The sequence below is a fragment of the Rhagoletis pomonella genome, unplaced genomic scaffold (genome assembly GCF_013731165.1).
Source record: "Rhagoletis pomonella isolate Grant_MI unplaced genomic scaffold, Rhpom_1.0 Rhpom_scaffold_00003, whole genome shotgun sequence".
Lineage (NCBI taxonomy): Eukaryota > Metazoa > Arthropoda > Insecta > Diptera > Tephritidae > Rhagoletis > Rhagoletis pomonella.
In genome coordinates, this window is record NW_023458557.1 from 46,986,640 (window position 1) to 47,000,343 (window position 13,704).

Below are 13,704 nucleotides of genomic sequence, written 5' to 3' on the forward strand. Positions count from 1 at the left end.
TGTCAAAAGAGATGACAAAATTTTGGTCAATCTACTTTTGGCAAAAAACCAGAGTAGCCCCCGTCAAAACTATATCGCTACCACGACTGGAGCTTTGCGGAGCAGTACTGCTCGCAGAAATCATAGAATCTATAATCAACAACCTCAACCTAGGACCAGTGAAGACACATCTATGGACGGACTCGACCATCGTACTCGCATGGATACGAAAGCCGCCTTGTTCTTGGTCAACCTTCGTCGCCCACCGAATTACGAAAATCGTAGAAAAAAGTAGGGGAGAAGGACTGGCTACACGTAGACTCGGCCTCAAATCCAGCCGATTTGGCTAGCAGAGGACTACCTGCGTCAGAATTGGTCAACAATTCTTTGTGGTGGCAGGGACCTTCTTGGCTGCAAGAAGACAACTCCAAGTGGCCCGCTCAAGGAACAGACTATCATACAGAAGTTGAAGAAAAAAGAGCACACACTTATGCGACAACAAGAGCAAATGATATCGATATTCTTGACCGTTTTTCCGATCTACCGAGAGCTTTGAGAGTTTTATCATATGTTATGAGATTCTATCGAAGAACTCATTCCAAAACAAAAGCTTCATTTCAGGAAAATTCTTGTTTAATTTCATCTAATGAAATTAAAACAATGACAGAAATCCTGATAAAAATCTACCAGAAGCATTATTATGGTGAAGAATACGCAAACTTGAAGTCTAAAAAACCAATCGATGCGAAGAGTGAAATCCTTCCGCTTAATCCGTTCATCGATAAACATGACATTATCAGAGCCGGAGGTCGCCTTGGAGCATCCCAGGACTTAGCATACAATGAACGCCACCCGAGCATTATCCCGTATAACAGCAGGTTGTCCCGCCTTATTGTATCGTTTATTCACAAGGTCTCCTTGCATGGAGAGAATCAACTGATGCTACGCCTCATCCGTACCCAATACTGGATTCCCAAAGTCAAGAACTTGATCAGGTCCACTATCCATAATTGTAAGACATGCATTATCTTTAAAAAACGGTCACAAACTCAACTTATGGAAACTCTTCCTCCGGAACGCACTACATTTACTCGCGCTTTCACCAATACGGGGGTAGACTTTACTGGACCTTTTGATGTTAAAAGTTACCGCGGCAGAGGTTGTCGAGTTTCTAAAGGGTATGTCTGTTTATTTGTTTGTTTCACGACAAAAGCGATTCACTTAGAAGCTACTAGTGATCTTAGTACCCCATCTTTTCTAGCGGCGTTCGCACGGTTCGTGGCTAGAAGAGGATGTCCGAGAAATATTTACTCCGACAACGGCACTAACTTTGTCGGAGCGTCACGATCCTTACGATCTGAATTTAAAGCTTTTCTGTCTGAAACCCGAGAAAAAACTATCTCGAAATACAATCATCAAATGCTGACGTGGCATTTTATACCCGCTGCAGCGCCTCACATGGGAGGACTGTGGGAAGCGGGCGTAAAGAGCTTCAAAAGCCACTTTAGAAAAATTGCGTCCGCCCACAAATACACCTTTGAAGAGCTTAGTACTCTTTTATGCCGTATTGAGGCATGCCTCAATTCACGGCCACTGAGTCCCTCTTCAAATAACCCTACTGACCTGGAGCCGCTTACTCCAGGCCATTTTCTCATCGGTGGACATCTTCTAGCCCCACCAGAATTAGACGTTAATGAAACTCCTGCCTCCATAGTGAATCGGTGGCAAAAACTCAAAGCACTGAATCAAACTTTCTGTAGGCGATGGAAAACAGAGTACCTAACCGAACTTCAAAAACGCATTAAGTGGAAGCATCCCAAAGAAAATATCAAACCTGGTGATCTGGTCGTCATCAAGGAAGACAACTTAACCCCCACTGAGTGGAGGTTAGGACGAGTTGTCAACGTACACCCTGGTGCCGACAGCAGAGTACGAGTAGTGGACATCTCGACGGAGAAAGGTCAAGTCACAATACCACTGGTGAAGTTGGTTCTACTCCCGCCATACAACGATGGAAACTCGGAGCCAACAACCGCCTCATAAATTACCCCTCACCACTTTACTACATTCCACTTCCTTTTACCACAACATTCCACTTCTAGGCAGTAGGAGGGATCCCATGTCTAACCTTTTTTGAGATAACTTGTTTTTAGTACCATGGAGTATATTTTGAGTTTTTTTTTGTATTTGGCGTGATGGTTCTTACCCGAGTTACCCCGGGTTGATCTGGCTATACAAAAACGACCATCCTCAGATCTGAATCCATAATTAAAATAACTGCAGAAGTAGCGAACTACTCCGCCTCAGAATAAAAGCAAACAGTAGAAAACTAGCAAGTTTAACCCGATATGTTTTTTTGTTTCAAAATCTTCAACCTCTCAAGCTTGCTGGTTTTCTATCCGCTTTATTTTAGAAGAGATTGCATAAACTGTGTAGGCAGTTTATAGTGTAAGACCCGCCCGAAAGGAACAATTTAAAATAATACAAAAAAAATATTTAAAAACTCACATATCTTCGGTTCCAAAAGGGTTCGGTTCGGTGACAATCAGCTTCTTTTTGTTTGTGTTTTGTTGTTCGTAATCGCACGATACGCAGCATGTCGTTATGCCAGCAATCCCTGATAAAAAACACAAACCAATTAGGCCTCGAATAAACGGTTAACAACAAAAAAAGAAGGTAAGAACATAAAACTTTGTTACCAGACCAACGACATTTCGAATAAGGATGATGATGGAAGTAGTAGAAAACCAAGATACTACGCCGAAGAGAACCGTCAGCTGGAATGGGGACCCGCAAGCCAGACTGGAACCTATACCATTGAATAAAGACTGTTAAAAATTTCACTTGGGTTTTGATGATACAGGTATCCAGATTATGTGCAATTGACCAGGTAAATGTTGCATGCGCGGGGTGTGTTTCGAACACAATAATTTTTTTTTAATTATCTCCAGTAGAAAACAAACAGGATCTCTAGTTGTTTTCTTTCGTATTCGGACATTCTTCAAAATACGCGTCAATCTCGTTGTAGTAGTCCATGTCGGATTTCCTATATCATCAGTGGTGTCGATTGCGTTCCGATTACCGGACACTGCTTTTTCAGCCGTCGAATCATTGGACGCGATTAAATTAAGTAAACAAATATTTACACATTTTTTATTAGTAAATCGCAGCAAGATTGCACATTTTTAAATTTAACGAACTGATTGATTCACGTTATTGTTGACAACCGTGTGCCACAAACCTGCTTACAAATTCGACTTGTTAGTTTTTATCAATTTGTTTTTTCTTTCGTTTTTTTTTACCCATTAAATAATCACCATAGTGAAAATTCACGTTGCAGTGCGTTAGCTTCAATTGTGGTGAATTTGAAACTATGTGGCTCCAAAGCTTGGAGTTCCATGTTAGAATGATAGGCATCGACAGGTATACAGGAGATGTCGCGAATCTTATCGATACCTTGCGAAGCTTTGCGAAAAGCTGTTTTTAACTGGTATTAATCAAACTGTGGTACTGTTCGCAAAAGGCTTCTAATTCAAATGGAAATTTTCGTATTTTCAGGCATAAGTGGCAGTGTCGAGTAGACGTGACAAAACTATGGCACCTGTAGGGAGTTTGTAGTATAATGAGTTAAAAGGTGCAACAGGTTCCATACCGCCAGGATCTCATAGTTGAAGATTGATTTGTTTCTCACCAACATTGTAGTCACGGTCTATATGGCCCAAGCCCAGCGTAAATTTGCGATCGGTATCTGTTTCAAATGAGTTGTTAGTGAAATAGCGAAACAATGAACTTTTTCCCACTCGCCACTCGCCAAAGATTGTCCCCCTTTGCGTTGGAATGTGTACTAACTCCGTACTGAAATAGCACTACATTAATTTTTACCAGATAAAACAAAATTTAGTATTTTCCGGGCATACCGCCCGCTTTTCGCCGTTACATTGCAAACTTCTTTAAAAACCTTTTCTTTTTTTTGCAAAAAAAAAAAAAAACTGCCATGCCTAGCGAAAAGATTATGGCAGCAAGGCAATTACAAAAGAAATATCTGATCAAAATAAGTCGCGCGCCGCAGTGAAAAGGTCTACAGCCCCTATGGCAAGCTTGCGAAATCGTCAGTATGGTGAAGCGAGATGGAGCTTAGTCACGATCACATACAAACGGAGGGTAAAAGGATTCTCGAGCAGCTGACGAATTAAGGACAGTTTACTGAACTAATGCGGTGTATACAGTCGCCTACTAGAAACGTATGCATACTTGCTATGCATTTTCTAACCTATGTCATTTTACCATTTAGTCGGAGTTCCATTATATGATGTATATCGTTGTCTGTCCTGTGAGCGCTTTCGCTAAACAACCACGAATTCAGGAAATATTCGAAATGGAATGGAGCAAAGTTCGACTGATCTAATTTGTTACCCGAAGGACAGTTTGGGGTATGTGATTCGTACTGGTTTGAAAAACTCATATTGATAATTCGCTTGTTTTATATACATATTTGGGGTATACTAGTGGATAGAATTGCGCCTTTTAAGCACATATGTATGTACGACTAAGATGCCCATTTAACCGAACTATAATCATTTATTCATAGCTGCATGCAGTGGTGCCATTTTAGCCGTTTTCCGGCTAGATTTAGCCGGTTGCAATAGCAAACAGCCGGAGAAATTTCGATTTAGCCGGCAGCCGATTTGTTAGCCGTTTTGCAGAAAAAAATTAGCCGTTTTTAGCCGATTTTGCTATTTGCCATGTTTTCTTAAATTTCAAATATGTATACATGTTTCCATTTTTGACTAAGCGACCCAACATCTGTTACAAATGGCTACTAGTCTTATCGTGGAGAAAATTTTCATGTCAGGCAGGGTTGTATGAAATTGGGCCGATTTCGCTTATTTTTATTTTAAACGAAGAAGGGATTTTCTCCATAAAATGTTTCTTATAAATTTCCTAATTTTAAGTGCGAAATTTTATTCGCAAACTTAGAAAATAAAAAATTGTTTCACTGTTAAGACACTTAAGATGTGTTTGTGGTTAGTGCCAACAAACAGAATAAATATTACATGTAGATATTGTCTTCCCAGATAGCGCATAATCAATTCTGCCTAAACTACAAAACATATATTTGCTCACTCCCAAAGGTTTAAGGTAAGGGAAAAATTGATATTTTCAGTCTTTTGGCATCATATTTTACATCAGAATTGAAGGGATTTCTGAACAATCTGACCAGTTCTTCTGTGTAACTGTAATTTTGCATCCCTGTCAACAAATGGCCTCGGTTGATGTTAACTTAAGGTCGTTGTTTTACTGCCTTAAATTTGAAGGGAAATTTTTACAGCGTTTTTTGTGTATTGGTTTCTGTTTGAGTGTATTGAGAATCGGTCAGTCTGAAAAGGCCTTGTAGGGAAGACAATAGGTTTGTTCCGGCTCGAATTTGTACCTTCTCTCCAAGAAATGGTCTTTTTACTCGTGATTTATTTAAATAAAACATGTGAAATTTAGTTGAAACATTTTAGCCGTTTTTAGCCGGTTTTATTTGCCAATTTAGCCGGTTCGTCCAAAAAGTTCTGGCAACACTGGCTGCATGGAAGATTGTGGCATAAAGTAGGTATTGAATAACTCACTATGGCGTTGCTTAGTCAATCAATGAAAAGGCAGCAATTTGGAAAATCTGTTTACCCAGAAAAGCCAGCAAATTAATCGGGTACTTACTTCGATTAAGTCCCTCGATGTTGGTGTTATTTGCCGAAAAATAACACCAGCAGAAACTATGCCCAGCAACATCCTGTAATTAAGAAAAAATTACATTCAAACATAGCTATATAATACGATATTTTACGCATACTCACCTAACCTTAAGATTACACAACCGCCGCGTGCCAGAAAAATATAATTGAAATGAGATATGAATTCGCCGTGTATGTATACGGATTTCCATTGAATTCATTCTGACATTTTTTTTTTTTTCAATGAAGAAATATCATTTCACCTTGTAGGTATGTATGTATACGGTTTTCCATTGTATAAATTCGCCTTGAATGGTTTCTGACAATTGTACCAATGTACATACATACATGCATTCCACAAAGTGAACGTAGTATGTCGGTCAGCGTTCGGAACTTACTGCAATGGCAGTAGATCTACACACTTCTTAGCGAAATTGAATTTTCTACTGTGGTTTTCAACTCTTGAATTTTTTACCACCACTTGAATTATGACAATATATTTTGAGTCAGTAAAGATGTTTCTGCAACAAAGCATATAGTACCGTAAATATATTTTATTGTTCGGATAAAAATGTAAAAAAAAGATGCATTGTCATAAGCCCATATCAATGCACTAACCTTTTATAAATATTTCACATATTTTTATGTAAAATTCAAAATGGAATAAGACATTTTGTAATAAAATTTGAAATTAAACTTATGTATTCTGCTGCATATGAGCTACCTTGTTTTTAGACGAGTATCGCCTACAGTGGCATCCAAACCTTTTTTTTTGGGTGGCAGACTAGTTGTAGGGTTGCGAGAATGGCTAAAAACTCTCCAAATGTAGAGTAATACGTTTTCGACAACTTCATGCAATGAAGTTGAACTGCTAATTACGAATATTAGTAGATCAAGTCATCAACGGAAATGATCTTTTTCACTTAATATTGGCACTTCCAAACATCATAAAGGCAATTTACAATTTTCGATGTAATAAAAATTTAACTTTGCCAAGGCATCCCTGCTCAATGGAATGTATGGCATTTGTGCGATCCACTTTTCATTTCTTTGTGGGTCGAAATCTTGCCTTATACATAATTTACACGAGTCAGTTTGCGCCGTACGAATGATAAACCCATTTACACAAACCAAACTGTTCTTATGCATCAGCGAAATAGTTATGCCCTTAATGTAATTAGCCAATGTCGATACACTCGCCACCCAACAACTCATATCAAGCGTAAAACTCGAACCAACGTAAAGTATCGACACAATTTCAGAGGAAACGATGTCTCAATTTGCCGCAATGAGGAAAAGGGCCGAACAGCGCGCCCATCGCTATCCGCAACCATGTCGCCTATGCGACGCAAATCATCCGATCAGGCTTTGCCTTTTGTATCGTGCGAAGTCGCCAGAGGAAAGATTGCGTGAGGCCTTACTAGGACGCTACTGCGCTAATTGCCTCGCGATGAATCACGAATTAAAAGACTGCGTGAGCGAAGGCAGATGTAAACGATGTGGCGAAAAGCACCACTCGACACTACATTTCGAGGATGAACCTAGCACATCGAAAAAGTCATGGGCCCAACAGGTGGAGGAGGAAGAAGAAAATTCCGATGGTGCAATCTCGCTACTTGCGTCCGATTCTGGAACGGAAACGCGGCCTTTCCGTCCAGATACCGAAGAAGGTGCACTTTCAGGCGATGTAGCGGAGACTCGGCCTCTCCGCGCATTCGCAGAAAGGGGATCGGAAACTAGGCCTTTTCGACCCCTATTGCAGCACGAGCGGAACCGGTTACGTAGAGCGGAAACCAGGCCTTTCCGCCTGCGTAATCCCAGACGCAAGTCCTCGACGCACACAAAAGGAAGGTAGACTGGCGACTCGGCCTCACCAGCTATCGAAACGACGTACGTTCCGAAACGGAATCTTGGGTCACCATACCATAGCTGCGCCAACACTTCAACCAATGATCGCTATCGCTCCGACTGCAGTCGTTAAAGTAGAAGCTGGAGGGCGCCTACATTTGATCCGCGCGCTTATCGACGTATGTTCCCCTCGAACTATAATATCACTTGACTTAGCCCGAGAGTTGCGTCTGGACGAGACGCGCGTTAGCGGAGAAAGAGGTTGTCTGTTATGCTTACGGGGAAAATATGGGCAAAATAAACGGGTAGCAACTCACGCTATTGCGCTACCCAATTTTAGCAGAATAAGCCCATCTAGCAACGCGGATGCCTCAGTGGCTGAGCCGTACGCGCATATACGCTTAGCGGACCCTCGCTTTTATGCGTCCGCACCGATACGCGTGATCCTGGGAACCGACGTTTACGCAGATATTTTATTACCTGGGACACTGCCCACAACATTGGGACCACTGCTCGCCCAAAGCACCATATTTGGTTGGGTGCTGTCCGGGGCCTCTAGAGCGTAACTTTCCTTTTTTTACATACATACATTACATCTAAATTATCATACTCTAAAATGAAATAAAATAATGAATTTAAATAAAGTGCATTTGAAAAAGTAACCACGTACATTTCCTTAATTACCACTTATATTTACATCTGCAGTAGCACTCCATAAAGGAAGGACGAACTCTAGCTTAATGAATGCCGACGCTGCTGCCTGATTTGATCATTAACATCAAGACATAGAAAACATTTGTTTGTAAAAACCATGTGCGCTTGGTAGCTGAAACGCGGCCGATATTTAGATGTTGCTTACCGCAAGGGGGCCGGGATGTTTAGGCCTTAAGCCTAAATATTTCCAAATATAATGCACCACCCTAATGTGTCATTCACATATGTGTACATTTATGCATGTATACTTGTACACATGTATGTATATTATATATTCGCGCCGTTAGTTTAAGTTTCCCGCCGGATAAAGTATCTTTCGTTGAATTTCCCCTCAACGTCTTTTCTTTGTCCGGCGGTTCGAACGAAAATCACGGCTTTAGATTTTTTCACTTTCACATCGGGAGACCAAGGAGAAAGAACTGCAGCTACCAGGCCACATTATTTTCAGGTAAAACCATTGTAAACCAACATATCTAAATCAAATCAAAATACTTGGACAATTAATAAAACCATTAAACTAAACCGAGTTTTATTTGTCTTTTTTTCCTATTATTTTCAAACCTCATTGTGACCATTTTGCGCACCACACTTGAGCCGCACTGCGTCACATTGACGTTTTTAACCTTTGCATACAATAAAAGTTTAATAAGAACAATTCTGTGTGCATACATTTGAAAAAGACGTTTTTGGGTAGGAAATGACGTTTTTTCAGACCAAGACGGACGTTTTCTCATGCCGAAGACCTGGCAACACTGGTCATAGCACACACTTTTCTTTCTCTACCTAGCGCAGCGATCGACATACCATAGCTCCATGAACGAACGAATAAAGATCACCCAGCACGGCGTGCGAGAAAAAAGTTATTTTTTTGCAGTGACGTCATTTTTTCGCCGCCATGTGAATGAAACGGAATGAAACCTGTGTGTGAATGAAAGAACCGATTAAAAATGACGTCATCAACTATTATTTTTTTTCTCAAATGCAATTACAAATACACGGTTGCCGTGCTGGGGGATCTTGTTAGTTGGTTCATGCCATAGCTCTGGGACCACATGCGTGTTTCACCCATATACGAACAGCGGAAGCGGAGCAATGATTTCCTCGCACAATGCAATGGTCGGCATACTAGCCCATTCAAACGATTCAATAAGTGGGACTGTATGCGTTGCTCAGCTCTTCGTATGTGAAACACATCCCAGCAAGAACAGTGACGGTCATTTTCCTAGTAACGTGACCGTCACGCGTGCCCATTAAGTTCGGCACGTTTTGCTATCACATTCTTAATAGTGAATCAAAAATGCTCCCAGAAGTTTTGTGTACGTGTGATTTTTCAAACCAAATAGTTTGCCTGCTTGCTCATATGTGAAAAGATTAGCTTGACTACTTACTCATATGCGAAAGATACCTCGCAAGAAAAAACAATAGATGGCACTCCTATCAAAAATTATTATATGTGTGTTAGTAACAGCATACAATTTGCGTTTGTGTTGGAGTTTTGGTCACGCAGGTTTTGCTGGGATATGTGCTCAGAGAGCGCTCAGCATTCTTTAGGCGTGGCTCACAAGCTTGAATATGTTCCACTCTCAAACCAAATCGTGGTTGCCTCAACCAAGATTTGGTAACTATGACTAAACCATGTGTTGAAAGAAAGCTTATCTGCATTAGCAGAGCTTGATAGCATCCTTTTATGAACCATACGTTAAGTTCAAGGGAATTTGTAGAAATATGCTTCAAGGAAATATGTATTAGTATTAACCAAACCCTTCAACTAAATTAACGATTTGTTACAACCTATATGAATATTAGAAGCTTTAATATATTTAGTTATAATTACCAACCCATGGTAATAGTTCCCAATCCTTGGCAACAGTTCCCAAATATTGTCAAAATTCGGGAACTAAATATCTTTAGTTGTCGGAACTAATCCTTTTTCTCAGTGTAGTAAAAATTTCACTAGCAAGAATTTGCAGCTCTCCCGTGTTGTTACGCTCTCGATTCAGCGCTCTCTTGCAAATTTTTTGGGTTATGATACACTTTTCCAGTAAAAATTTGCAGGTTCCAGTACAAATTAGTACTTGAGCAAATATAAACAATGCTTTGGGTGATACAAGTTTTCAATTAATTTTGAGAACTTGCTGTAGACTTGAATCAGCTAACCGTTTATTATTGGAAAAATGTTTCAGTTTGACACAAATAAAAATTTACTCGATGGTTGTTGTGTTTACTTTCTTCTTTTATTTGCATATAATAAGCATAGAAAATACACACTTATTTACATAATTAGTTACTAGTGTAAATAATGCATATGTACATATATGGTGGTAAGAATTTCTTAAAAAAAAACGATGAAACAGGAACAGTCGTGCGAAAACCCAGGTCAATATCTCTTGAAGTGTGAGAACTGCTTCTGCTTACCGACAAAGGATTTAAAATGAATAAAGTAAAGACGTTTGAGTTGTATAAAAATTTATTGTTAAGGTTTCTACTTTTACAACACGTAAGCGCGTAACTTGTACATTTAAAACATAAAATACATATGAAATACGTAGGATTGAACGACAGTCGGTAATTGCTTAAATAGTCGTAGGTTGAACGTTAAAGATGTTAGCTTGAAGCCTGCTGTTTGCTGTTTGAAGCCCCTTGTGTTGCTCGTACGCTGTCTAGAGTCCTTATCTCATATCCGACGAAAATATATACCAAAGTTGGTTGCAGTCAAGGCGTATTAAACATAAATTTTGGTTGCAGTTCTTACTCGTGGTGTTGCCACTTTCAGCAAACTACCAGGGCTGCTAACAATATCTGCTGGAAGTTCTGGTTTAAGTAAACTGCTTTGCTTTTCCTGGGCTAAATAGACACTTTCAAATTATAATTCATATGAAATATATCTGGGTTCGTATGGAAAAGTAGCTTATACTTATAAAGGCTGGCTTTAGTATAATGCGGCATTCCCTTTATTCTTTAAACGACAAGGAATTTTTTGATGAAACTTAGTAAGAATATTGACTTGCTAGTATCGGGAAATAAAACTTGCGCCAGCTGTGATTCGAACCGGGGTTCTCAGATTTTCTAAGCGGATACTCTCTTCGCATGCCAACGTCGCACACGAAAATTTGTTGACTAAGTGCCTACATATCAGCAAGTCGTTAATTGTACCCGTTGGCCGCTATTGCATGACATTGTAACCAGTTTTAGATCAAAACTCATACCTTATGCATTACATTGTGGTCCGAATGTACAATTCACCTGTTTTACATTACATTGCTTTATATTTTTGGACTACCTTTGGTCTAGATACAAAGCTACTATACCTACGACTATATTTTTCGAGCGATTGGACCAATCTTTCCTTCAGGGAATGGTCGGCATACCAGCACATTCAAACGATTCAATAAGTGGGACTGTGTGCATTGCTCAGCTGGCGTTCTTCGTATTTGAAACACACATGTGCTCAGAGAGCGCTAAGCATTCTTTAGGGGTGGCTCACAAGCATGAATATGTTCCGCTCTCAAACCAAATCGTGGTTGCCTCAACTAAGATTTGGTAACTATGCCTAAACCATTTTTAGAAAGAAAGCTGACCTGCATTAGCAGAGCTTAATAACATGGTTTTATGAACCATACGTTAAGTTGAATGGTATTTGTAGAAATATGCTTCAAAGAAATATTTATTAGTATTTACCAAACCCTTCAACTAAATTAACGATTTGGTACAACCTAGATGATTATTAGAAGTTTTGATATATTTAGTTATACTTACCAACCCATGGTAATAGTTCCCGATCCTTGGTAACAGTTCCCAAATATTGTCAAAATTCGGGAACTAAATATCTTTAGTTGTCGAAACTAATCCTTTTTCTGAGTGTAGTACTACCTAGTGATGTGCCGAGTCGGCTATTTTTGGTACTCGAGTATTTTGGTACTCATTTAAAAAAGAATCGAGTCAGGATTCGAGTCAGATACTCGGATCAAGTATTCGAGTTCAGAGCTCGGTATTCGAATACGTTATAGATTCGACTGCTGAACATGCACCCAACCGAAATGCCGACTTTTTATTTAACATGATATTATTATTAACTCCAAGACAGTATATCCGATTTATGTAGATCCAAACATAGAAATCTAATTCCTACATACTTACAAATAATAATTAAAATTAAATAAATATAGGGTTCAATAACAGTTGCTTTATTTATCATAGTACAACTAGAACTTAGTAGTCTGTCATAAAAAAAATATCCAAAGTAAATAATGAGTTAAAACAAATAAATCTTCAGTACCTTAAAGGTTCAACTAGTACTTAAATTATAATGACAATATTCCATGAGATCTAGATTCATAAACAATAAAATTACTCCTTTGGAATTTAAAATTCCTTTCATCTTTGTCAATTAATACCTATAACGATATTAAATTTAATTTAGTTGTGTGGTGTATTTGGTAAATATATATACATATATATTTTTTTTAACGCTAAACCGCCATTTATATATCAAAAATACCTGATTCGGTGTTTGATAATTATAAGTACTCGAGACCCGTACTCGAGTCTGTGTATGCGAATACTATAATTTGCTTACTCGAGTACGTGAGTACTTCTAAAATACTCGAGTCAGAACTCGAGTCGAGTAATTTTGATGCACCTAAAAGATGCAGCGATTTCCTTTCCCAAGTTACATACCTAATCACAGTACGAATGAGAATTGCTTTCAGTGTGACCGTTTTGTTCCAAGTGGATCAAAAGTGATACATTTTTAGATGAATTTTGGAGAGATACTTTTTTCAATTTTGATGCTTTTCCAAATACAAATGAAAAAAGTCTGTAAATTTTTATGCATTACAAAACATGTCGTGCACCTGTGGCAACGTACATCCAAAAGTGCATTGTCGTTCACTGAACGAACCTTTCATGTATTGTGACTCATGGTCCATGGCGAAAAACGTAAAAATGTGAATAAACGAATAATATCATAGCGTTGCATTTTTTTTTCGCTATGTTCAATAACAAAAATGAGGGCTTGGTACTCGGTAATTCGGTGTTCGGTAAACCCTGTTTCCACAAGAAAACACCAATGTCGTCATAACCATGTGACAAAATATATTTCCAATGGATACCGCCTATTTCCCATGGGCTGCAATATATGTCAGCGCTTATTGCTTGACATTTATTGTAGGCAATTTGATAGCCATATTTTCACTTGAAAGAATGTGTGCTGGTGGTAACATAGATGAAATATTAATATTGAATCAAAATAAGAATCTGTTCCCTATTGGATTATTTATGATAACGTTTAAGGAAGTCATTCAGCAAATTTTTTTTAAGATTTAAATGTTTTTAAACGCCGAAATTGAGAGAATGTTGTCTGGCGGCGTCTTGCGGCAAATGCTTATGCATATCAAGACATCAAAGTGCCCACACACAAAAACTTGCAATCATACTGCTCGTCAAA

At 38.9% G+C, this 13,704-nt stretch overlaps 1 protein-coding gene and 1 pseudogene across 1 annotated transcript in view; one reads left to right on the forward strand and one right to left on the reverse strand.

Annotated features, from left to right (window-relative positions):
- LOC118735256 overlaps positions 1-7,559 on the forward strand; it is a 9,049-nt gene extending 1,490 nt beyond the window's left edge. Inside the window, exon 2 of the mRNA XM_036464906.1 lies at positions 6,959-7,559. Within this exon, the coding sequence (XP_036320799.1) occupies positions 6,967-7,551 (585 nt within the window). The 5' untranslated portion in view covers positions 6,959-6,966 and the 3' untranslated portion in view covers positions 7,552-7,559. The remainder of the gene's footprint in view (positions 1-6,958) is intronic.
- On the reverse strand, positions 2,760-4,241 carry LOC118736260 (annotated as a pseudogene).
- Positions 7,560-13,704: the final 6,145 nt, after the last annotated feature.